The 24,505-nt window shown below is 38.2% G+C and overlaps 4 protein-coding genes across 7 annotated transcripts in view; 1 reads left to right on the top strand and 3 right to left on the bottom strand.

Annotated features, from left to right (window-relative positions):
• The window catches only part of LOC120572425 (prostaglandin D2 receptor 2-like), a 101,918-nt gene that overhangs the window by 49,240 nt on the left and 28,173 nt on the right, over window positions 1-24,505 (top strand). The window contains exon 1 of one of the 4 annotated variants that reach the window (XM_039821723.1): window positions 4,734-4,796. The exons of the other annotated variants lie outside the window; for them this stretch is intronic. The gene's annotated coding sequence lies outside the window, so the exon portion shown is untranslated. Of the gene's footprint in view, window positions 1-4,733; window positions 4,797-24,505 lie in introns of those variants that run through there. 4 annotated transcript variants of the gene reach the window in all.
• LOC120572432 lies at window positions 304-3,280 on the bottom strand. The gene is made up of 5 exons (XM_039821729.1): window positions 3,226-3,280; window positions 2,395-3,090; window positions 2,172-2,288; window positions 740-783; window positions 304-475 (listed from the first exon to the last, which is right to left on the bottom strand). Exons 1-5 carry the CDS (start codon window positions 3,278-3,280, stop codon window positions 353-355), a joined length of 1,035 nt encoding a protein of 344 aa, XP_039677663.1. The 3' UTR covers window positions 304-352.
• Window positions 4,452-6,812, bottom strand: LOC120572434. Its single transcript, XM_039821731.1, has 5 exons — window positions 6,757-6,812; window positions 5,956-6,654; window positions 5,729-5,848; window positions 5,615-5,658; window positions 4,452-5,491 (listed from the first exon to the last, which is right to left on the bottom strand). The coding sequence occupies exons 1-5, from the start codon at window positions 6,797-6,799 to the stop codon at window positions 5,366-5,368; spliced, it is 1,032 nt and encodes a 343-aa protein (XP_039677665.1). The 5' UTR covers window positions 6,800-6,812; the 3' UTR covers window positions 4,452-5,365.
• Window positions 15,975-19,844, bottom strand: LOC120572435. The gene is made up of 6 exons (XM_039821732.1): window positions 19,742-19,844; window positions 19,245-19,568; window positions 18,788-19,135; window positions 17,131-17,262; window positions 16,218-16,264; window positions 15,975-16,124 (listed from the first exon to the last, which is right to left on the bottom strand). Exons 1-6 carry the CDS (start codon window positions 19,782-19,784, stop codon window positions 15,996-15,998), a joined length of 1,023 nt encoding a protein of 340 aa, XP_039677666.1. The 5' UTR covers window positions 19,785-19,844; the 3' UTR covers window positions 15,975-15,995.

Raw genomic sequence — 24,505 nt, forward strand, 5'->3', positions numbered from 1 at the left:
AACAGAGCGAGCAGAGTCTGTCCTCCCTGGGTCTCTCTCTCTCTCCCTCTTTTTTTTTTTTTTTTTTTTTTTTTTTTTTTTTTTTTTTTTTTCTCTCTCGTACCTGAGCTCACAGTGGCCACAGACATCAGTTTTTTTGTGGCCGTGTGTTTGTTCATTGTTGTCAACAGTATAGTAAGAGTGGAAATATGGCACCTAGATCACATCAGAAAGACCCAACTGTAGCTGAAGGAACGTGTTTAATTGGTGCTTTGTGAGTTAAATCTTTACATTCAGAATATGGAGGTAATATCTGACTGAATTGTCACTTTTAGTAACACAGACACAAAGAACACATGAAACATATCCAGCTCTACTGCCTTACACTGGAGTACACACATTCACTCCAGGTGTCGTCTGTCTGCTGCCTCGTTGATCTGTTGGCCTTGTTCTCCCTGAAAGCAACATAATGGAGGTTGTCTGCATCTTGGCAACCCTGGCAATAAAATATAAAAGGGTTAATTTCCATGTAAGTATACGTCTCATGACTATTATATAAAAAAGTCCAATTCAAATCACTATATAAGCCCTGCAAACATGTACGTCTTACATTGTTTTTTTAGTTTAGGTTGTGTCAGAGAGGTGTTTTTTTTAGATTTCAAGTTGTGGACGAACGTACAGGTGTTGTTCTTTTGTGTTCACCGCAAGTTCGGTTTTCACGTGTTTTTAAAAATGTTAGTTATAGTTTGAAAATACTCACCTCTGAATTGGGAGCCGAGGCAGCGGAGGATCTAGCTTGAGAGTCTGGTTGTAAGAAAAAATGACAAAAGCCGTCTTCAAAATCCACTATGCTTGTGGTGAAAAGACCAATTATTTTTTACGAAGTTGGATCGTTTGAATATAGGTCTAGACTTGCTTAATTTTCCATGATTTGTTTTACTATAAATCCATATCCATGATTCCTAAATGAACAAGTAAGGTGGCTTCATTAAGTCACATGAAAGTCATTGATTTGTCCGACAGTTACCCTTGTCTTAATTTTGATTACGTAACAGATTCAATGACTCAATGAGTGACCGGGATTCAATGAGGATACCGGTCACTCATTGAATCCATCCTCACTATTAATATCTCAGCCTGGTACAATGCTTTCACTATCCAACGCAAAACAAAACTTGCACAAATAGTAAATCAGGCCAGAGAGATAATTGGCTCCCCAAAACCCCCTCAACAGAATGTCACACCCGGTCAGTACTCAGGAAAGCCACAATAATCACACAGGATCCCACCCACCCCCCTTCACCCTTCCTTTTCAGTTACTGGTCAGGTCGACGCTAAAGAGCCCCATTTGCAGAGAAAAACATATATAAAAACTCCTTCATCCCCACTGCCATCAGCCCAACAGATTCTCACTCCCATCGTGTAAAATATGGACGCTTGGTCAGGTGCCTTTGTCATTGTTATTGACGCTAAAAGTCTCCTTTAGCATCATATCTAAACGCGCTTGGTCGGGAATATGGGCGTCACTTTGACGCAGTTAGGTTAAGGAAAAGGTCGTGGGTGGGCATACGTTTCCATGACACGTGGGAAGAATGGGACGGTTGGGTTTAGTAAAAGAAGAAAGCGATGGTTGGGTTTAGGAAACGTGACACGCGGGACACAATCCCCAGTCTCCTGGATGAAAGTCCTGTGTTGTTTGACCCATGCACCACCCCAACCAACCTCCCTATGCAGATTTTCGGCCTTTCATACTACTCGCTAGCGTAGTCGCTCTTAGTGCTACGTCATCTTCAAACCCCGTGTAGCTGCTCTCCCTGGTGCGTTCTACAAACACGCTGAAGGGCGCTTTTTTCATCGCCACTGTCCAAACGTCCATATTTTACGAGTTTGGAGTGAGAACGGGTTGAAAAGCCATACATAGTATCAAACCGCTCCATTCAGGCTTTTTCTTGCACTGTTTTTGCATGTTGCACTTGTTTTACAGTCAATGTTATTATGTATCTACATGTATCTTTATGTTCTTATATGTATTTTATGTCATTTGATCCTGCCCTATCGAAGACAAATTTCTGTCACTTGGGAGAGACAAACGTTTTCTTATCTTAAATCATATCAGCTAATTTAGTTCTTTTCTGCTCTTAAATATCACATACATAGAACAGACAGACTGAAGGAATAACAGTTTAGCCTACCTGTGCATTGGCAGCTGTTTGTCTTGTACAGTGTGTAAACCAAGGAAACAACCAGGATGGTGGTGAATGCCAAAGCTCCACTCAATATATACACCAAAACAATAGATTCTTCATCATCTGCAGATGAACATAAGGAAACAGAGATTTCAGTTTTTTTTCCCCCTTACCAAATTTGATTACACTATTTAAGAAATAAGATGATCTTTGCTAGCAAGTAACCTACATTTAAACTCCAGCTTGGTCCCGTTTCCAAACAGAATGTGTCCACATGAGGCAACAGCACAGTAGTAGGTCCCAGCATGAGAAGGATTCAGACTCTTCATCGGCAGCTTGTAGACACAGGTGTGTGTTTGTGTGTTGGGTTTCCTCTCACACTGATCATTCCTGCCTCCATGGGTGTAAATGAGTCCTGGCTGAGATTGTTCCGAGTTCTTGAACCAGTAAACACTGTGTTCTCCATCACAGGTCCCAGTGTGTACTGTACAGTCCAGAGTCACAGAGCCTCCTGGCTGGATGCTCTCAGATGCTGATTGATTGACCCAAGCTGGGATCTTCAAACCTGAACCTTTTACGTGGACTATAGTGCCCTCGGTAAATTCATACACATATGAATAGCCACTTACGCAGTAATAAGTAGCTGAGTCTGAAATCTGCACGTTTGAGATCTTCAAGTGATTTCTACCATTGGTAGTTACCACTTCAAACCGTGGATCGTTTTTAAAGTCATCATTCAAAGATGCATCTTTGTCATGCTTATAGAATTTAGACACCAGCTGTGGTGTCTGTCCCATAGTTTGTTTGTACCAGTAAAACATCACCGCTACACTATCATCTTCGTAGAAGCATTCCAATGTCAGGTTTTCACCGACGCTAAGTGATGCGAAACGTAAAGATGATACTTTAAGAGCTGTCGTATCCGCTGAGGAGAATATGAAGACCAAGCATTTTGACAATTAACTTTATACCATGACTGGGAGCATAGTGCAGTACGCAAAAAAGTAATATTTTAAAAAACCAAAAGTGACACAGTGCACTTACAGAAGATACAACTTACCCATTCTCCCCAAGAGCAGACATGACACATACAAAGCAAACATCGGAGGCGTCATTTCGTTTATGTTGCCGCTGTCACTTGGCAGAATCTCTTTATGTTCTAGACTTTTTGAAGACAAGACTGTTTTTGATTGGCCAATCAGAGATGAGTCTGAAAGACCACATGCTCCATTTCCCCTACAGTGTGGAGTTTGGTCTTTGAGAAAGAATTTTCATGGAAATCTAAACAGAATTTGGAAAGATTTGGCATGTAATCAGGACTTATTCAGGACATTTTACACAACATTCTAAATGTTATTGCTAGGGGCCTTAAACCCTTTAGCAGTGTTGAATGCACAACATGAGAAGACTCTGAAATGTCTCTTAAGATAACACTGTAGAAAAAGGTTGTGGCTTAAAGTGAGTAAGTTGTGAAGAGGAGGGACTCATGACACCACCTCATGACTGTCCATTATGGTTGTTTTGTACTGTATATCTAAACCTGTGAAGAAGGAGACTACAGATGAAAAATAGCCTTTTGGCTAATTCTGGCATTTTTAACTCCTGTATAATCTTGTGTTTTAATTAGCACTGCTCCCTTCTCCAAATAAACTGAATTGAATTACAGGAATAATCAATACACTTAGGGCTGGCACTCACACATTAGTTTGTGCCGTCTTGTTGTGACCTACATTTAGAAGAAAGACCCTGACGTTTCTGAGCAGGCTACCACACCTTAAAGGAGTCAGGCATGTTTGGTGTTTGCCGTACCGATTGTGTCAAACGGACGTTGCTGAGAGATTGGTGTGCTTATGTAACCACACAAAGGAGCCAGTGTGTGTGAAGGAGGAAACATTACACACAGTGGCCTTCAAGCCGTAGCAGCCGGTACTTTATATCCATTTTACAGGCATGCAAACTCTCTCTCTCTTTTTTTTTTTTTTTTTTTTTCTCTCTCTGCATGATAAGACATTGATTATGTTGCCAAATTGAGATAACATATATAAATAAAAGGAAATTACCAAATAACTGGCACACATTAACTCCTCATGACCGCCTATTACAGTTTTGTACTATGTATCTAAACCTGTTGTTTCTTACCGACTTTAGAAGACACGTGTTGCATTTGTGTGCGTTAACTCCCAGGCTCCAGGTTAATAAATCCATTCATGTCAGACAACACACACTGATCAGAGTGTTTTTATTCATCATTTAAAATCTGTGATGTTACAAAAGACACATTTTGTATCAAAAATAGAAGGGTTGTCTTGATCCGATCTCCTGATAGTAGCATCTTTATAATGTATATACATATATTTATTTTTTAAAGATGATTTTTTTGGGGACAGACATGAAAGGGGAGAGAGAGGAGCAATGACATGCAGCAAAGGGTCGAATCCACCGTCGCGAGTTTTCTAGGAAAACATATCTTTGGGTTATGTTTCGACATACACTATGAGTTTTAGGGAACTGAAATTGTGAAACTTCCGTTACTAATACCTAAAACACTATTTGGATCCACTGAACGGAACGCTTCACTCAGACCAGTCTTTGCATAAGCTAAGACATAAATCTGGACTGCAAGAGTTGTAGGTATGTAAACCTTCTTTCACCTCACTAAGTCTGTTGTTCTTCAGTTCATTTCAATGACAAAATACTGCCTGCTTTTACTTGTTCTTATGCCCAGCGAGCTTTCTGCATCTAAGACATGAGGCTTGTTTTGCAAGTTCAATGAGATAGGGTTTAGTATCTGAGGTGTAAAACGCTGTGGCCTGCAAGCTACAGGCCAGTCTTCCTGTGTAAACGCTCTGCAAGGACTTGTGTTTCCACTAATGGAAACTTGCACTCTGTACTTCACACCACCTTCACCACAGGAGTGAAAGGTAAATGGTGAGAACCGGCTATAGATTTAAGGTGCAGCCTGTGCTTACGTTTCTGGCAAAAGAATTTATTAATAGATCGTAGTAGGGGATTTTCATGAGCGTGCTTTGTCTATATCTGTATTCAGTATGCATTAGAAGATATTTGAAATGAAACCCATTGCACAAAAACTTTTTTTTATGTTATTTCAACATTGTATGGTACATTTAGTCACGTAAAGTATCTTGCAAAGTATTGACATGAAAGAGATTTGTCGAAGCGGTTGAATGTAAAGTCCTACTTTACTCTTTCCTGCTCTTTATTCTTGAGTATACACAAACGTTCTCCGTGTTGTCCTCTCGGCGGTGTCGATCTCTGGTTGTTTTCAGGCCCAGAGCAGCATAATGGAGAACGTCTGCATCTTGGTTCTGGTCATGACAAAACAACTAATTATGTGAGAAATACAGTACACATAAAAAAGCTGTTATTAGAATCTAATGTAGTGATTCTATATGTATAAATTTAGGCTCTTATACAGTTCTTTCACCTACCATGGCGTCCGAAGCTGCGGGACATGCCGGATGAGTGACAGATCCTGCAAGTCAAAATACATGAATGATCGGGTCAATAAAACATGTTAGATGCTTTTACTCTGAAAGTCTTACCTTTGCAGACAGAGCATGACTTCTTTTTCAACTTGTACATGATGAAAGCCAAGACAAGGAGCACGATAATGGACACTGCCAATGCCACGATCAGGCTATAAACCAAGAGAAGGGGGAATCCTAACATCAAGAAAAGACAAAACATATGCCAGGTTATTATATATATTTTAATGGGAATTTTTAACATGCGCAGGATGGATAAATTACATCAGTTTTTAATCACCTACCTTCAATCTCCACTCTTGTTCCATTTCCAAACACAATGTCCCCGCAGGAGGCCAGAGCACAGTAGTACATCCCGGCATCGGTGGAGCTCACGGACTTTAAAGCAAGGTTTGAAGTGCAGTTCATGTTAGAATCTACATTGGACAGCTCTTCACACTGTCCCGCACTGTGATACATGACTGCAGACTGAGCCACACCATGTCTGAACCAGTAGAGGCTCCGCTCCCCTGCACATGCTCCAGCGTTCACCGTACAGCTCAAATTCACCGAGTCTCCCAAGCGGAGTGGCTCCAACGCTGGCTGATGGACCACAGCTTGGATGTTGGGCTGTGGTGTTTTGACATGAAGGAAAGCTCCATGTCCGAATTCAATTGCGTTGAATTCTAAAATCCCACAGTAATATGTTGCCGAATCCGACTCGCGAAGATTTTGAATTATGAGATGGTTGGTGCCTTCTTCACTTCGTGCTAAGACCGTAAACCTTTCTTTATACGCAGGGAAGATGGAAGCTTCTGTGCTTTGCTTCATCCGAGATGATATGATAAGAGGTTTGCCTTCCAAGCTTTGCTGGTACCAAGAGAGGAAAGTTACAGCGTCATCCCGACAAAAGCATTTTAATGTCACATTCTCCCCAACTTTAGCTGTTATGACTCCACTGTCCTGAGTTATACCTGAGGTCTTGTTAACAGCTGACACCTCACCTGCACAGAAGGAAATGCATGACATATTATTTCTGCTTTTAAAACCTCATCCCTCTCACTCCAAATTATATTCATGCGCATAGAAAAATGCTAAATACTTACAGATTTCACTGAGAAGCACGAGAAAAATGCAAAGTGGCATCATCGTTGAAGCTCTGCAGTCTGTATCCTGTGTGTCGACGGACGCACCCAACTCTTATAGGAGACGAAGGCTGGTTGTGATTGGCTTAGCTGACTGGCTTGGTTTCCAGTCAGACTTGCGATTTGTTCTTTTGCTTAAGATGAGTCTGATCAGAGTAATTGGGGTTGATTTTGAGTCTTTTGTACAGGACATCATTGTTGTAGGTGTGACAACATGTACTGTATGTATACCATGAAAAGGAAATCCTCTCAAGTCCATTGTTGAATGGAGGAGTAAAGGTTGGTGCATGTCAGTGTTTGTTTTCCACAATATGCACAGTGCTTAGAGGGGATTTTTTTTTGTCAATTTGGAAAAACATGCTGTGTTTTTCAGTCATGACATTCTGTTTTTGGATTTAGATGTGCTTATATGACTAATCATGGGATTACTTGTTAGGAAATGTGTTTTTGGGGATGTGTGTGGTTAAGTGAGTTCAAAGAGAATGTGTGGGATGGATGTAGAAAGGAAAACAGAAACCAGGTTTAACCCGTTTCACTTCTACTTTGTTTCCAATTAACTTTCAGGTTGATGTTGTCTATGGGACTTCGAAATTGTAATTCCCATCATGCCAGTGATGCCCCTCAGGTCAGATGTGGTATTTAGTCCAATATTTCTCCATAATTGGACACTTGACACTTTGACTTCTATTATATCATACTTGTGTATAAATATACATGTACCTGATCCTCTGTTTAGTATGCTTCCCATTAGCTTCTGCCACGCGTGTGAAAAAGATTCATAGAGGAAAAATACGTCAACATTCCTCAACCTTAATGGATATAGATATAGACCGTATGGTAGTTCATTCTGGGAAATATGTACCAGAATGGCCTACTGCCTCTATAAATGTGGTTAAAAGTAGGGTAGCTCATTCTGTGAGGTAGGAAATATCTATGAGAATGGACTACTTCCTCTATAAAGTACACGTGGTTAAAAATAAGGTAGCTCATCGTGTCAAGTAGGAAATATCCATCAAAATGGTCTACCTCCTCTATAAATGTGGTCAAAAGTAGGGTATCCTGTTCTGTCATGTCTATCAGAATTGCGTACCTCATCTATAAATGCAGTTAAACTACCTCCTCTATAAATGTGGTTAAAAGTAGGGTAGCTCATTCTGTCAGGCAGGACATTTATCAGAATGGCCTACCTCCTCTATAAATGTGGTTAAAGGTAGGGTAGCTCATTCTGTCAGGTAGGAAATATCTATCAGAATTGCCTACCTACTCTGTAATTGTGGTTAAAAGTAAGGTAGCGTATTCGGTCAGGTAGGAAATATCTATCGGAATGGACTACTTCCTCTATACAATACATGTGTTTAAAATTAGAGTAGTCCAATCCGTCAGGCAGCAGATATTTATCATAATGGCCTACCACCTCTAAAACATGGTCAAATGTAGGGTAGCTCATTCTGTCAGGTAGGAAATATCTATCACAATGACCTACTTCTTCTATAAATGTGGTTAAAAGTAGGGTAGACCATTCTGACAGGGTGGAAATATCTATCAGAATGGACTACTCCCTCTATACAATACATATGGTTACATGTAGAGTAGTCCATTCTGTCAGGTAGGAAATATCAATCAGAATTGCCTACTTCCTCTATAAATTGAGTTAAAAATAGGGTAGCCTACCTCATTCTGTCAGGAGGGGAATATCTATCTTAATGGCCTACCTCCTCTATGAAAGTGGTCAAAAGTAGGGTAGCCCATGCTCAATTATAGGACATATATATATATATATATATATATATATATATATATATATAGAGTCATTAGAATGACTTACTTCCTCTGTAAATGTGGTTAAATATAGGTTAGATCATTCTATCAGGTGAGAAACATCTTTCAGCATGCCCTACCTCCTCTATAAATGTGACAGGAAGGAAATATCTATCAAAATGGACTACTTCCTCTATAAAGTCTTATGTGGTTAAAAGTAAGGTAGCTCATTCTATCAGGTGAGAAACGTATATCACAATGGCCTACCACCAATTCAAATAAGTGGAGTCTATTCTGTCAGGTAGGACATATCTATCAGAATGAACTACTTCCTACATGTGGTTAAAAGAAGTGTAGTCTATTATGACAAGTAGGAAATATTTATCAGATTGGACTTCTTCTTCTATAAATGTGGTTAAAAGTAAGATATCTCATTCTGTCAGGTAGGAAATATTTATCACAATGGCCCACTTCCTCTATAAATGTAGTTAAAAGTAGGGAAGCTCATTCTGACAGGTAGAAAATATATATCAGAATGGCATGCTTCCTCCATACATGTGGTTAAAAGAAGTGTAGTCTATTCTGCCAAGTAGGAAATATCGATCAGAATGGACTACTTCCTCTATAAAGTATATAAAGTACATGAGGTTAAAAGAAATGTATATAATTGTGTCAGGTAGGAAATATTTACAATAATGGCATACCTCCTCTATGAATGTAGTAAAAAGTAGGGCTGTCAGGTAGGAAATCAGAATGGCCAACCTCCATAAATGTTGTCAAAAGTAGTGTAGCTCATTCTGTCAGGTAGGAAATATCTGTCACAAACACACTCCAACAGACACTTAAGCTGCTAAACAATAATGCACACAGAAACTCATGTGTATACAATTGTGTAGGAGCTTGATATTCTGTTGGAGTGAGAAAAAAATGGAGTGATTGTTGTTTTTGCATCGCTTTCAGCTAATTTCGTATTTTTCCATCTTAATTCCGTCAGCCTCTACTTTGCAGATTTAACAGACTTTACCAAGCAGAAGCAGGCTACTGCGTCTGCCTCAAATATGTCTTTTGATGTTTGTGGTCTGTATGTACATGCTGAAAGAAGACTGCGGTGAAAGCACTTCAGTTGTTGACGCAGAAGAGACGAGGCACTACTGACCAACCCTCTTCTCAGTTGAACCTGTATTTCCTGAGTCGTGCAAAGTGACAGAGCGAGGGCCTGTTCACTGTTTCTCAAACCAGTCAAAGCTGAAATGGAAAATAGATCCAACCATTTTTGTTTTCTAGAAGAGAATGTGAATCTGACCACGTGGCAAACAATGAAAATCAGAAGCATGTTATGTTAGAAGCCTTTATACTTTATAACGGCGGTGGAACTTATTTATCGAGAATCATTTTTTACTGTGGTTTTGGCAAATTGGGCATATGGCTGCTTGTCAAACTCTACTCTGTTATGTCTTCAATGCCATTTTAATGTAATGTGGAGCTTAGTGCTTAAAATTGTCATGTATGTTGTGCCGAACTTCCAAAAAAACGTGAGGGTGGATGATCCTTTTAGCTTGGGTCATTGGCTGATGAAGTTTGACTTCCTATAGAAAGGGCTCTTTTATCATTCAGTTCAGCTAACCCCGAGCTTTTCTTTTCTCTAGTTTAACGTTTTCACACGTTCTGTCCTGCATTTTGTATGCCCAATAACATTTCACCAGTGGAAGTAGCTTGTCTTTTTCTCCTTCTTGTAGGACAGGGAACCAGCAGGCCCGCACAGAGCTGCCGCAAGAAGGGTTTCAAATACAGAAAGCTGTTGTTTGGAGCTGGTTTTGTGAAATAGTAGTTCTTAGTAACTTTGCTGAACTGAATCATTAAATTGGACCATGCAAATAAAATCTCATAATGGATTGACCAACTTAATCACATTTTCTTTTTCATTCCCACATTCAAACTGCACATGATTTCAAACTCCTATACCAGTGTAGTGCCAGTTGATTGCTTTGAATCTACTTTTTGACACCTGTAACGTTTTTCAGTGATCATATTTTAGATTTCATGCTGTCTTCAGGCTTTTTCGGACTTTTCTAATTAGAGTCAGTGGGGTCAAAGAGAAGTTAATCCAGTCTCAGTCCATCAATTTTCATTCATATACTGTACAAATAACATCTTGATAGTGGTTTTGCACCGGAATATGGACATGATTTCAACAGAAGGGGTACATTTAATGCTAGTTATGCTTTTTTCTGCAGTCAGTTTGTTTGTAACTGTTGAAAATAGGTCAGAAACCCTGTGAGCTGGCTACCAGAGCACATCCTTGGGCAGCGCATATATTGTGTGGCAATACTGGATTTTTTTTCTTTTTCTAAGTAAATCAGGCCAGTTAGGGGCAGATATACTTCCTCTGTACGTCTGAACTGTTAAACACAAAGAACAACAACTTTTGAGTGTTTCTCTTTACATTTATCTAATATATAAACACTCAAACGTTGTTGTGTGTGTGTATATATATCAAAAACAGAAACATGAAGGCAACCTTTAGCTCGAGTTAAAGATGTGGTTGCATAGAAGAGAAAGTAAAGCCCGGCCCCACATATAAACTTGTCATAATGCTCCTCCTTCCTCTGCTGTGACTTCTTCAAAATCAGCTTCATCAAGGCCTATTTATCACTACCTTTTTTGTTTATATGACTATGACTTTATGTATTGGCTTTAAACCTGTTCATTAACTTACACTTTTTAAAACTATATGAGAAGTGAAAAAGCAGAGGCGTTATTGTGCAGCGACTGGAACAAACAAACAGCTTTAAGTAAGACCACAAAGACATCCTGTCAGGAGGGGGGAGGGGGGGGGGACATCAAAGCCACTTGAACTAGTTCCGAGAGAGCTTGACCAGAGCGGGAACTCAGAAGCGAGAAGTCTTTTCTTTTCTTTTTTTTCTCTCATTCGTCAGTCGGCTGCAGGACTTGAAAACACATCAGTGTCTTTATGGGTGTTTGACAGCAACAAGTCGAAAGTTGGACTAAACAGCTAACCTTCATCACGGTTACTTTGTTGAAGGAGGGATGGGAAAAGCACATTTGTGAAAGTGAACACCATAAATAAATAAATGATACACATACATATATGTGTGTATGTATATACATATATATTTATATATATATGTGTGTGTGTGTGTATGTATGTGTGTACGTATGTATGTATGTATGTATCTCTCTCTCTCTCTCTCTCTCTCTCTCTCTCTCTCTATATATATATATATATATATATATATATATATATATATATATATATATATATATATATATATATATATATATGGGATAGTAATACATAGTTTAAATGATTAAAAACGACCTAGTCGTTAAGGAAATCTGAAATGACATAATTTCATAATAAATGTGTTTGGACCAAACGTGGTGCTGACGGTGCTCCTGGGCTTTGAAAACCGTGTAGATGCGAGATATGTATGCCAGTCAACCACAACAATACCTCCAAACATGTCACTCTGAACAAACAGGACACACCTCACACTGTGTCTTTGAAATGTTCAAACTGTCTGCACCGTCTCTGTGGTGTGTTCACTTAAAATAACTTCAAACTCTCCAAACTAAGCGACCTGGCGGTCACAGGAACATGTAAGCGTTGTGTGATCAGTTAAGCAACATGTGCTGAGTTCGAGGTAGGAGAGTATACGTATCATGATGTAGCACTTGTGTGAGCTACCGTAGGTGGACTGCTGCTCCCTGCTGACCAAGAGCTCAACTGCACACAGCTTACTGAACAGAAGCACGATGCTGGATTTAAAGGGGCATTCCACCGAGTTTACATAAGAAGTTTAGTCTACTTCACAGAACTACTGACTCTGGAGCTTTCTACATTTAAAAAAAAAAAAAATAAACCTGATGTCAGCAGAGTTGCATGATGTGAAATGTAGGATCCATTGTTTTTGGAGGTGAACCTAAAGGGATTAAAAGTCGCAGTGTCACTGGTGGAATGTGTCAAGTACATTAACTCAAGTAGGCCTACTGTAGCTAAGTACAAATCTGAGGTACTTGTACTTAACTTGAGTCTTTTTTCTTTTCATGCTACTTTCTACTTCTACTCCGCTACATTTCAGAGAGAAATATTTGACTTTTTACTCCACTACATTCATCTGACAGCTTTAGTTACTTTACACGTTAAGATTTTTGCACACAAAACACATGTCATTTATAAATTTTACACATTTATAAAAACTTTTTTTTTTTTTTTATAAATTGAACTACCCAACAATACAACAACCTACAAATCCAGCTGAAATGTATGTATTTATTTATGTGTTTATTTGACAGGGACAGTGCTCATTAATCAACAGCAAAGTAACTGTAAATGACCCAGAGTTAGCTCAGCAGGCTAATATTCATCTGTTCTCACTGGCCAGTTTTAAAATGGCAACCTAAAAAAAATGAAATACAATAAAATGGCTTAATACAGTCGGCACGTAAAAGCAACATACACAGACCAACATTCAAACAGGCACAACGCACAACAACGAGTCACAAACACAACGCATCAGACAGCAAGCAACAAAACAAGACAAATCTGCAGGCGGGCAGCAAAAGTCAACAGGCAGTCAGCAGTCTAATTTGCACATATCTGATTATCAATTAATCAATCATTTATTAATTAAATGATAAGCCGATTAAACACTTAGTTGATTGACAGAAATGTTTGGATTGTTTCCAGTTTCTAAAATGTGAGGATTTGAGTACTTTTACATTTAAAACTTAAAGTACATTTTCCTGATGATACATACTTTTACGTAAAGGTCCAATGTGTAGGAATTTCTCCCATCTAGCGTTGAGATCATATATCAACAATCAACTCTCTCGCGCCACGCAGTTCAAAGTACGTATTACAGCTACGGTAGCCTTCACGCTTCAAAAAGCCGGTCTCTTGCTCTTTTCAATCTCCTTTTTCTTTTTCTGGGTGAAGAAGAAGAACACTCCTGTTCCTGAAATTTGGATTTTGAATACGTGTGGTCCTCCATGTTTCCTTCTTCAAACTTGCCGGGGCCGGGAAGCTACGATAGCCATTAGCAGCATTAGCAGCACCTGTGAGTTTATCATGTAATAGCGAAAATGCAAAAGGCGGAGCAGTATGTCCTGTATGTCCCTTACAGGCTAACGTATTTCAAGATGGAGCATGAATATGGAGCGTCTACCCCAGTTCATGCGAATGCAAATGTTAAAATTTCAAGCAAAAAAGGAATACTTGAAATTGATGGTGATAGTAAATATTCATGAAAAAAGGACAAGTTTGTGAACGGGCCACACAGATTTTGAGAATGAACAACTAAACACATTACACACTGGACTTTTAAGTTTAATTTTTAATGCAGGTCTTTTGCTTGTAACAGGTTGTTTTTTTTTTTACAGTGTATTAGTACTTTTACCTACAGGAAGTAAAGGATCTGAATACTTCTTCCACCACTGTGCAATATCTCGGCCTCTGCTCTTTTAATTTGGATAATTCTTGACACTTGTGAGTACCCTGACTTTATAAAAGTGCAACACTAAATTGTTGGGACACATTCCGAGATGTAAATGTAGACGTGGGTAAACACCACCTAAAGTCATGGTAGCCCATCTGTGTAGGTTATACAACCTTTAATGTAAACGCACGTTCACACAAAGAGAGCAAAACGGCAACATTTACATTAAACTTATGCAGGTCACATGAGGACAGACTTTTTAGGAACGAAAATAAGTTCATGCACCTAAGGAATACTTACTTCCTCCTATTGGCGGTTGCTTTATGGTTGCAGTTGGTGGTCATCATGAAGCAATAATGTAAAAACGTAGAAACCACTGCCTTTTAAGAAGAAAAAATTAAGTATTCTTCACTAAATCCTTTTTTAAAATTTTTATTTTGTTGCTTAATTTGTGTTACAAGAATACATTTTTAACTTTGCAGTTAAGCATGTTTAGGATTTAAAGGATGTCAAAAACACAAAAGTTGATCTTAATATAATAATATGCTGTAATAATAACTGAAATCACAGAGTTAGAAAGAGAACAGCGGTGGGGAAGGTTCAGAAAGTTAGCTTTGATTCAAGCTGGGGTATGCAGTTTTTTTGGCACCTTCTCTTGGCTCTGTCTCAAGGCTTTAGAAAATCTAGACCGTGAGAAGAGAGACCTTTGGCCAATCACAGGTCATTTCAGAGAGAGAGAGCACTCCTATTGGCTGTTCTGTGCAGATGTGTATGCACATTCTTTCAGACATAAAATCCAAAAAAAGTTGCTAATCCAGCATTGGCGACAACTGCCTACACTGCAAGGCAACCCCCGAAAAAAAGACAGACTTTTTAAAAATTCACATTCAAACTGCACATGATTTCAAACTCCTATACCAGTGTAGTGCCAGTTGATTGCTTTGAATCAACGTTTTGACACCTGTAAGGTTTTTCAGTGATCATATTTTAGATTTCATGCTGTCTTCAGGCTTTTTCAGACTTTTCTAATTAGAGTCAGTGGGGTAAAAGAGAAGTTAATCCAGTCTCAGTCCATCAATTTTCATTCATATACTGTACAAATAACATCTTGATTGTGGTTTTGCAGCAGAATATGGACATGATTTCAACAGTAGGGGTACATTTTATGCTTTTTTTCTGCAGTCAGTTTGTTTGTAACTGTTGAAAATAGGTCAGAAACCCTGTGAGCTGGCTACCAGAGCACATCCTTGGGCAGCGCATACATTGTGTGGCAATACTGGATTTTTTTTTTCTTTTCTTTTTCCACTGACTACTTTTGGCATTAAGAAGTAAATCAGGCCAGGTAGGGGCAGATATACTTCCTCTGTATGTCTGAACTGTTAAACACAAAGAACAACAACTTTTGAGTGGCTTACAGTATTTTAAGATATTGCCATTTACAACTTTAATGTGTTTCTCCTTATCATATATATATATATATATATATATATATATATATATGGATGGATGGATGGATGGATGGATCATAAACAGAAACATGAAGACCACCTTTAGCTTGAGTTGAAGATGTGGTTGCATAGAACAGAAAGAGATAAAAAATATATATATATTTTTTAAATGATACAAAGGACTTTCATAAACTATATACCCCAGGGGGAAAAAATGTCAAGAAGGTATGAAAAAATCGATACCACCCAAGACGTAGCTTGAGCCTCAAATCACAGTACATCATTTCAAAGTGTTTTACAGGCCCACAAGTTTGCAAAGAAATCATATATTCTCATATATATAACTGTGGCTATATAACTGCATGGGGATGACTGAAATGAATGACTAGTACTCGTACAGGTTACTGCATGAAGAGAGGGGCTTAGGACAGAGAGGGCACAGCTGCAGGAAGAGGGATGCGTTTTCAAATGATGGCTTTTTTTTTTTCGTTGCCTTTTCCAGAAAACGGTCTACCCCGGCTTGAAACGGTAACAATCACTTCAGCTCTGACAGTTTAACTCCAGAGTAAATGGTCTCCTCTTCTGTGCTCCTCCGTCTCCTGCTCTTGCCTTGCATCTCTTTGAAGTCCAGAGCTACGTACTGCGGAGCATCAGATTCCTCACTCTGGAGACAATAACAAAGCTACGTCATTATTACCTGATGCTAAACTTATTTAGATATGGGAGGGATGTGCCCAAATATAAAAGTTGAGCTTACCTGGCTGTTGGCAGTGTTTTCTGGGACACTCGAGTGGGGTTGCAGCTCTATGGGAAAAAAAATCTATCAGATTTTAAAGTCACTACCTTCTAGCAGGACTAGAGCAGGGGATGGCTTCTTGAGCTCCAGCCCCAAATGTTTTCTCAAAAGCCCAGAATCTTTTAAGGGGACTCTACAGAGGCTGCAGCGAGCTCTGTTTTAAAGCTAGAAAGAAGATAAAGAAGACAGTAGTATCATATGAAAGTTGGCCATCTAAGGAATCCATTTGGTTCCAACCATGTCATGTTAGCTTGTTGGGGAAAAAAAACTTGCATGCCATATTCAAAGGGGTACGTTCACCTCCCAGCCCAAGATGTCTGAATGAAAATGAGTTCTATGGGTATCCACGAGTCTCCCCTTTACAGACACGCCCCTTTTATGATAATCAAATGCAGTTTTTCCTCAGCAACTATCATGTTTTCCTCAAATGATGTACAGATTTTGAGGCATTGCATTAACAAATTTCTTGAAAATAGCTGCTGTAATGGGGGGGGGGGTCATGTGTGGGACCCCCCTGCGTCTGGTCTGAGCCGTGAATGTTTACATCATCTGGCTCCGCCCCCGCCTTCTAGTGATCAGTAATGGTCTATGATTTTTTTTAAAAAGGTCTGTGGATTATCCAAAGTAATCAAGTCATTGCTTTTAAAAAAAATGTAATGTAAATGTATGTTTTAACTGCTGTAAGCACCACAAATTTAATTCCAGGGAGGCCGATGCCTCACAATCTGGGCAAATAAAAACCTAGATATTACTTTGGTTAAGGAAGAAAAATGTGATTTATAAATTTGGGTGTACGAAATCTTTCCTCTTATTCTCATCAAAACAACAGACAGAACGACAGACTTTATCTCTAGTAACTATAAATGAATTGTACCTTCAGAATGAGGACATTTTCTCCTGGACATTTTGCAGACGATGCCAATTAGGATGATGTTCAAGAAAACGGACACAAGCAGAGCTGCAACCATGCAATCCATGAAGACAGGGGAAATGTCATCCTGTTTCTCTGTGAAAACATAAAAAAAAACTATTCAGACTAAGACATCCAATTAGATTTTTTTTTAATGTACAGTATTATGGTTCCCGTGGGGTCTTAAAAGTATTTAAAAAAAGGCTTACATTTAATTAAAAGTAGTAATTTCACTGACAAAGGTCTTAAATTGGTTCTAGGATTAAATAACGTTATGAATAAATATTTTCTGTGGGTAACCTTTAAATTCACTTTATTTTGTATTTTTGGTTTCATAGCATAAGAGCTCTAAATGTGACAACTATTTTATTCATTTTATGTTACTGGAGTGCAAACACACTTCACAAAAATGTTTCATTAAATTAACGTTACTTGGTAAATACTTACTGATTTTACATTAGATGTCTATGATGTCTCATTAACCCTTGTGTTGTTCTTGTGTTGTCTGTTTTGCCTCTTTATAAAGTATTAAGTAGAAGTTATCTCCCGATTGTGTTACAGCTCGTTACAGCAGTTTTACCATTCTTTTTAGCCAGTGATCCTCATTTATGTGGCAGTATACTTAATTCCTGAGTTTAACCCTCCTGTTGTCCTCGGGTCAAATTTGGTCCATATTCAAAATGTTTCCACATCAGAAATTTGGGTTTCTTTCAACTAATTTGTCAAAAAATAACCTGGATGGTTCCATACAACCATGACTCTTCACAAGTAAAATAAAAGATCAGCTCAGTACTTTCATTGAATTTGGGTGTTTTATTCCATTTTATAGCATTTGGAGGAAACAAATGATAAAAGAACGTTGAAAAGAGTGACAAAAATGTCGGAAATAGCTTCAAAAACGTGGGAAAAAAAACATCAAAAAAGCGCAGGATAAATTTGACAAAAACATCGGTAAGAAGTGATTAAAAAAAAAACATATAAAAAACTTGTGTGTCAAAACAGACGACCAAAAACACAGACAACACAAGGGTTAAAGAAAAAAGCAGAAAATAAGTTGCCGGGTTGGTTCAGTGGGTAGAGCAGGTGCACATATACTGAGAGGTTTATGCCTCGACGCAGAGGTCCAAGGTTTGAAACCGACCTGTGACGATTCCCTGCATGTCTTCCCCCTCTGTCTCCCCTTTCTCACCTAGCTGACCTGTCAAAATTAAAGGCGAAAAGCCCAAAAAAAATCATCTTTAAAACAGAAAATATGAATTATTTTGACTAATCGTTAAGATCAGAGGATGTGGAGTAAAACACAAACTGCTTTATGTCAAAGTTAAGTCAGGACACCGTTTATTATTTGAATAAGACACCCAAAAATCAATAAAAGTAGAGATCTGATCCTTCATTTTACATGAAAAGAGCATTGTATGGAACCATCCGTGTTATTTTTGGGTGATTTTTAAATGAAAGAAAACCACATTTCTGATTCAGAAACTTTAAAAACGGTTCAAAGTTGACCTGAGGAAAACAAGAGGGTTATATGTCACCCTAGGCGGTATTAAAAAGGTCTTAAAAGTAACCAAAAACTTAAATTAGGAGAACCCTGGGGGGTACCCTGAGTAATATTGCTCACCTCCAACATCCAGTCTTGTTCCTTTCCCAAACAGTATCTCTCCACATGAAGCCACAGCACAGTAGTACGTCCCAGCATCCAACACGCTCGCATTCCTCTTTGATAAAGTGTGCACGCAGCCCCGTGCGGGAATCTCCGGCCCCAGGCTCTGTTCACACTGACTGCGGCTGTGTGTGTCGACGTACATAATTCCCAAGTGGGAGTCTCTTGAATTCTCCCTTTTGAACCAGTAAACGCTGTGTTCTGTGTCACTGGTCCCAGTGTGCAGCGTGCAGTTCAGAGTCACCGATTCGCCCGGCTTCACAGAGTCGGACGCCGGCTGCTGGAGGAAAGTGCTTCGACTGGACTCTGATAAATAAGACATTTGAAGACAAGATTATGAAATGGAAAATCAAATAGGGGAAAAAAAAAGAAACCATTGAAAATAGTTTTATGTCCAAAATCAAAAACAAAATACCTTTTAAAATCAAAAATGTTGCGTTGATAAATTCAGTGACTGTAACAGTGGTGTGTCCACAGTAGTACATAGCTGAATCGGAGTCCCGGACATTAAATATGTTCAGATGGTAGAACCCTTCGCCACTACGAACTGAAAAGCGTTTGTTGCCTTGGAACTGGTTGTGGAATTTGTTGGAGTCAGGTGAATGTTTGTAGAAAGAGGATATGATTTGAGGTTGCTCCCCCGCAACCTGCTTGTACCAGCACAGATTTCTGGCACTGGAGCCATAGAAACACGGTAAAGTCACATTGTGGCCGCGGTTTGCAGAGAGCAGAGTGCCAGCTGAAACACAGATACAGAGATATATCAGTGACCATTGAATGTAAATATCCATTTTTAGACATTTAAAAAATAGTCTCAAACATTTTGGAATCACAATTTCAAGTTGCCAAAGTAAGATTTACGATACCCGTAATTAATTTGCAGCGTGGAAAATATTGTTGGCAATGACTTACAGACTCTGAAGAGAAGAACCAAAAGCACATAAAACGTGAACATCCTTCTCTTTCTCCGGCGGTTTCAGTTATGGGGTCGAGGGCAGAAGCGACACCGTCAGCGGAAAAGTGTCTGTGCGCGACCCAATACTTCTACAAAAGGAAGTGAGAATCTCATGTTTCCCCCATCACCTTTTTATAATTGGTGTGTTGACCAAAAATGACACCAAATCTTTCTAGGACATCCTTAGCTGTTGGTGGCTGAGCTCTGTTACCCTTTTTGTGGTTTAGGTGGGTTTTCAGACTAATAGAGTGCACCTTGCTTGTATAAACTAAATGGGCCTACTTTTGTGCATGCAAATGTTGCTTCACATGAGTGTTTTTCCCTGAACATGCAGCAAGCAGAAGAAGAGTGTTGTTCTTAGGCCACCACACTTATTTGAAGAATAGTAAATTAGGCATATAAAACCATTGACAAATTTCTTTCAAACACGTCTTAATCTTCATTTAGAAAATCTGATTGCATGATAATCTAATGCTCAGTTTTGTTTTTCCATATCATTTTAAAAACGGAGAGAATCAATGGCTTCACATGTTATGAAGTGAGATGGCAGGGTATGCTATTCTTGAGATACCTTCTGCCCTTGACAGCAGTGCACGGCCTTGTATGGTAAGGTCTGTTTCCAACCAGTTGAAGACTTTTTTTTTTTGCTTTTTCTATCTTGGGCGAGAAGTTGGGAGATACTCTCAGATGCTGACTTATTTCTCAAGACGCCAATATAGCGTAGTGATTTGTTTTTACATCTAAACCCCTTTTTGATCTCTTATCAGAATGATGTAATGTTTAAATTTCACTCCTACTCTGATTGATTGTCAGACCTGAGGCCTTGGTCTTCATTCTTTCAAAAAGAGACAAGTGTCATCTTCTAGTTGACTAATTATTATGTAATTGTCTCCTATTTTTATTTACATTTTATAAGTTTGGCAGCAATTAAAAATAAAAAGGGGGATGTTGGGCACCCCTGTCTGCTACCATTTAACATAAAATGAGGTGAAATGCCTTTAACTGAAGAGACACTGCTACTGACATTTTTATGGAGTATGAACTAAACATTCTAAAAAAAAAAAAAATACAGTAAAGCTTTATTTATGAATGTTGTTGAGTGTTAAAGGCTTTGTAAAAATCTGAAAAAAAGTATAATTGCTTCATTAATTAAAACAGAATAATCTAGGATTAAAGCTAAAGTGCGTAGTTTCTGTCTCCCCCATGAGTAATTCTAATGACAACAACACTGTCATTACCCTCCTTCACGCAGTTGCTAGTAGCCAAGGAGGACACTGAGGACAAAAAAAAAATGGACTCTTCAGAAAATGAAGTCATTATCTTCACTTGAGTTTCTGCGCGGGAAAGTCACTGGATTCATTTATTTATTTTTATTTCATTTATTCATTTTATTTTGATGCATTGTACCAGAGTTAGCCTTAAGCTAATTTACATCTGCAGTCCATGGGCAGGGCACAATTTAAATCCAACAGTAAAAACATGACAATATCTAACAAAACAACAAGACAGATCACAAATCCTACATCAATATAATGCACATTGTGACACACACACAAACACTTGTTCAGCACCATGTTGAAAAACTAAAAAATAAAAGTTTTTAAAAAAGCAGTTTGGGTTTTTAAATAATGTTTGAATTGAAATGTGAAGCTTCTGATGGAACTACAGGTCTTTATGTTGTCTGGAATAGCATTCCATTGAGTGATGGCTTTAACTGATAATGTCCATTGTATAATGGAAGGGTAAAGTGCAGTTAATTAATATCTAAAGGTTACGCACTAAAGCTTAAAACAAATATGATTATCATCTGTCCTTCATGAATCCAGATTGAGTTGGTGATATCAGTTTGTTCAGACAGAGTGAAGCGAACAATTTATGATCCACATTTTTTAAATTATATTTGATGCCAATGATCTCGATGTAAATTATCTTTGTTTGGCTGAGGGATTAGCACAATGAGGCCTTGTTTCATTTATTCAGCTATCTCTCCATTCTCAATACATTCCTCGGAGACAGCCACGATTATTTATTTAATGTCCCCCCTCCCAAAAGGTTCTGTGATATTCAAATGGCAACCCATTGGGTCCAGGTGGTTTTGTTGGCGGGATTTTTCTTAACAATAGCATGAAATTCTTCAACAGTTATAGGACTTTCACATAGTTCAAGATTTTTGGGGTTATTTTGGGAATAAATGAACAAACTATCAAGAAAGGTCTGCAAAAAGTATATAATTGTTTAAAAAAAAAGAAAGAAAGAAAAGCAGAGATTGTTATTGACATATGACGAAGACATCTTATTAGGTTCCCGGTGTGTTTTTTTTTTTCAAACTAAAGAAATATGATGAATTATTTTCTCAGCATTTTTTGTCAATTTAAATTTTGAACATTGTTTGCCAATCTTGTAGGAAGACTTCCAACTTTCAAATTTAAACAATTACTATTTTGAAATAGAGGATATATCATTCCTGGTTATGAATATATTAGATTTTTTTTTTCCTGCAGACAAGCGCAAATAGGTGGGGTGGAGGAACATAGTTAAACATAGAATTGAATTGAATAGATCAGCCCCATTGTCACGATACTCGATCCAGCTCTTTGGGTTAGGGTTAGCATAAAGGATGGGCCGATATCAGTATCGGATCGGTGCGTCCCTATTTTGAAGAAAAATCTCAAATCCATCTGTCATCAGAAGAAAGGTGCGATCAATGCAAGATCCATTAAATCTACAATCAAATAAGGTCCTAATGTCCTCTGAGTGATTAGAACCATGACAACAAATGAGCTTTCCCACCCCACCGATTGCATCGCAAAGTTTCATCTCTTCAACATTACTGTGTCTTTTAGAAAGTTTTGTGTGCTTTGCAAAATAATAATAATAAAGCCTTTCTTTTGGTTATTTCTCTTAACCTTGTACATTAACAGAAACATAAGAATGAGATAATTTTGACATAACTCTAAAAACAAAGCTACCTTATAGGTAGAAATTGAAAGTGTGTAACCTTTGGAAAATGTGGAAGAAAGTGCAAAACAGAGTTATGAAACACCACGTTAGCATAAATATATGTTTCTATATATATATATATATATATATGTAATGCCAAACTTTCTATGTTTTAAACCAATATAAATTCTGCTTTTTATTCAGTTGTTTAACTGTGAGTATTATTTCAATGAATTCAAACTCTCCATGGTAAACTGAGCTGCTGACTTAAACATGGCTTTGCAAAACTAAAGACAAATAGATTACTAGATACTACAAACATTATAGAGGAAATGAAAGAAGGGAACTTCTTGACTGCGTAAAGGGAAAAGCAGTGTAAATAAAAACGTCCTAAAATAATGAGCAGTGCCGCCCAAAAGGAACAATAATGGAATTAAGATTATAGTATTTGTCAATGACTTTGTCTAAGACCAGTATTGGAAAAATAAGTTCAGTAAATAAATTGATTTATTAGAAGGGAAATATGCAGATGTTATCCTGTAAGAAACAGAGAGCAAATGCTGTATAGGAAGGTAAATGGCTCCCCCTGCTGTGGACTGTAAAAATAAATAATACATGTATAGAAAATGAAATAGAAAAGTAGTATACAGTAGATACATGCAATGTTCTTAAGTCCAGTGAGCCTTCAGGGATATCTTCACAGACTAACAGTAACCTTGTAGCTGGATATATCATTTGTTGCGTCTACATGTGAATGTGGAGCATAGCAGCAGCTAGACTGCGGCACTGTAAGATTACGTAGTATTTATATACTATAAAATAGTTTTTCTCAATCGCTTTGGCACCATCGTCGAATTACTTTTAAACTTCGTAAACAAACTGTGTGACTTTTTTATATGAACATTACGTCAGTTGTTCACATGACTCATTTAGAATTGCTTTGGCACAAAATGCACTGAGTAAGCCTTGCAGATCTAAATAGTTTGCATTAATTTGCCATTGAATCATATAACTCCCAAATGCAATTATACACAAGCTCATTGTGTAAATCCCTACATGCAAAATAAAGATTTTTCCCTCATTGCATTGCAAGGTACGATATCAGGTGTGATGCCCATAAAATGTTGTGGCAAGACAGAGAGGAGATTGGATGACCCATGAGGTGGATACATATTGTCTTGTTTCTTGCAAGCTTTGTACAGTATTTCCTGATAATGTTGCTGTTGCATATCTTTTTTTCTGTACAAGCGTTCTTTATGTATTTGCAGTTGGCCGGTGTGTACTGTACATACAATGAGAAAGTATAGTTTGTGCCATGGCTCAATACTATTTAGCTGCCTAAGTATACAATGTTAGCAACTGGACAATATTAGGGTGGGTAACTATCACATTTTGAGACTACACTGTCATTTGCCAAGATGTCTTTGCATTTTGACTGTCTTGGTCTAAGCAATGGCAAAGGAACCTTTTGTTGGCAATGATTTATTCATTGATGGATTTATTTACATTTCAAACAGGAGTTAATTATTTTGATGGAGTAATCACCTTTTGCAGGTCACATAGGGTGATGTGCTGAAGGTACCACGTGGTGGGACGATTGTACTTAGAGTTTTGAAAATTGTTAGTTTGTTTCTGTAAATGTGCTAAATTGATTGAGAAAAACTGTAGGGTTAGGGTTGGGAGTGAGAATGTGTTGTCTGAGTCCATGTTTTCGAGTAAGAACACTGTAGTTCCAAGGCGGATATGCTCAGCCATGGCGTTGACTGCTTATTTCGCTCAGA

This window comes from Perca fluviatilis, chromosome 14, assembly GCF_010015445.1.
Source record: "Perca fluviatilis chromosome 14, GENO_Pfluv_1.0, whole genome shotgun sequence".
Classification (NCBI taxonomy): Eukaryota; Metazoa; Chordata; class Actinopteri; order Perciformes; family Percidae; genus Perca; species Perca fluviatilis.

Bases quoted from the DNA above. Each gene is read 5' to 3' on its own strand.
- LOC120572432 (XM_039821729.1), bottom strand. From the start codon at position 3,280: ATGACGCCTCCGATGTTTGCTTTGTATGTGTCATGTCTGCTCTTGGGG. The intron at 784-2,171 runs GTAGGCTAAACT...TCTTACAACCAG, and splicing joins AAACAGCTGCCAATGCACAG to ACTCTCAAGCTAGATCCTCC. The intron at 476-739 runs GTGAGTATTTTC...TTTTATTGCCAG, and splicing joins CCTCGGCTCCCAATTCAGAG to GGTTGCCAAGATGCAGACAA.
- LOC120572434 (XM_039821731.1), bottom strand. From the start codon at position 6,799: ATGATGCCACTTTGCATTTTTCTCGTGCTTCTCAGTGAAATCT. The intron at 6,655-6,756 runs GTAAGTATTTAG...CCTTCTGTGCAG, and splicing joins CGTGCTTCTCAGTGAAATCT to GTGAGGTGTCAGCTGTTAAC. The intron at 5,659-5,728 runs GTAAGACTTTCA...TTTGACTTGCAG, and splicing joins GTCATGCTCTGTCTGCAAAG to GATCTGTCACTCATCCGGCA.
- LOC120572435 (XM_039821732.1), bottom strand. From the start codon at position 19,784: ATGTTCACGTTTTATGTGCTTTTGGTTCTTCTCTTCAGAGTCT. The intron at 16,265-17,130 runs GTACAATTCATT...TTTTTCCCATAG, and splicing joins AAAATGTCCTCATTCTGAAG to AGCTGCAACCCCACTCGAGT. The intron at 16,125-16,217 runs GTAAGCTCAACT...TATTGTCTCCAG, and splicing joins AAAACACTGCCAACAGCCAG to AGTGAGGAATCTGATGCTCC.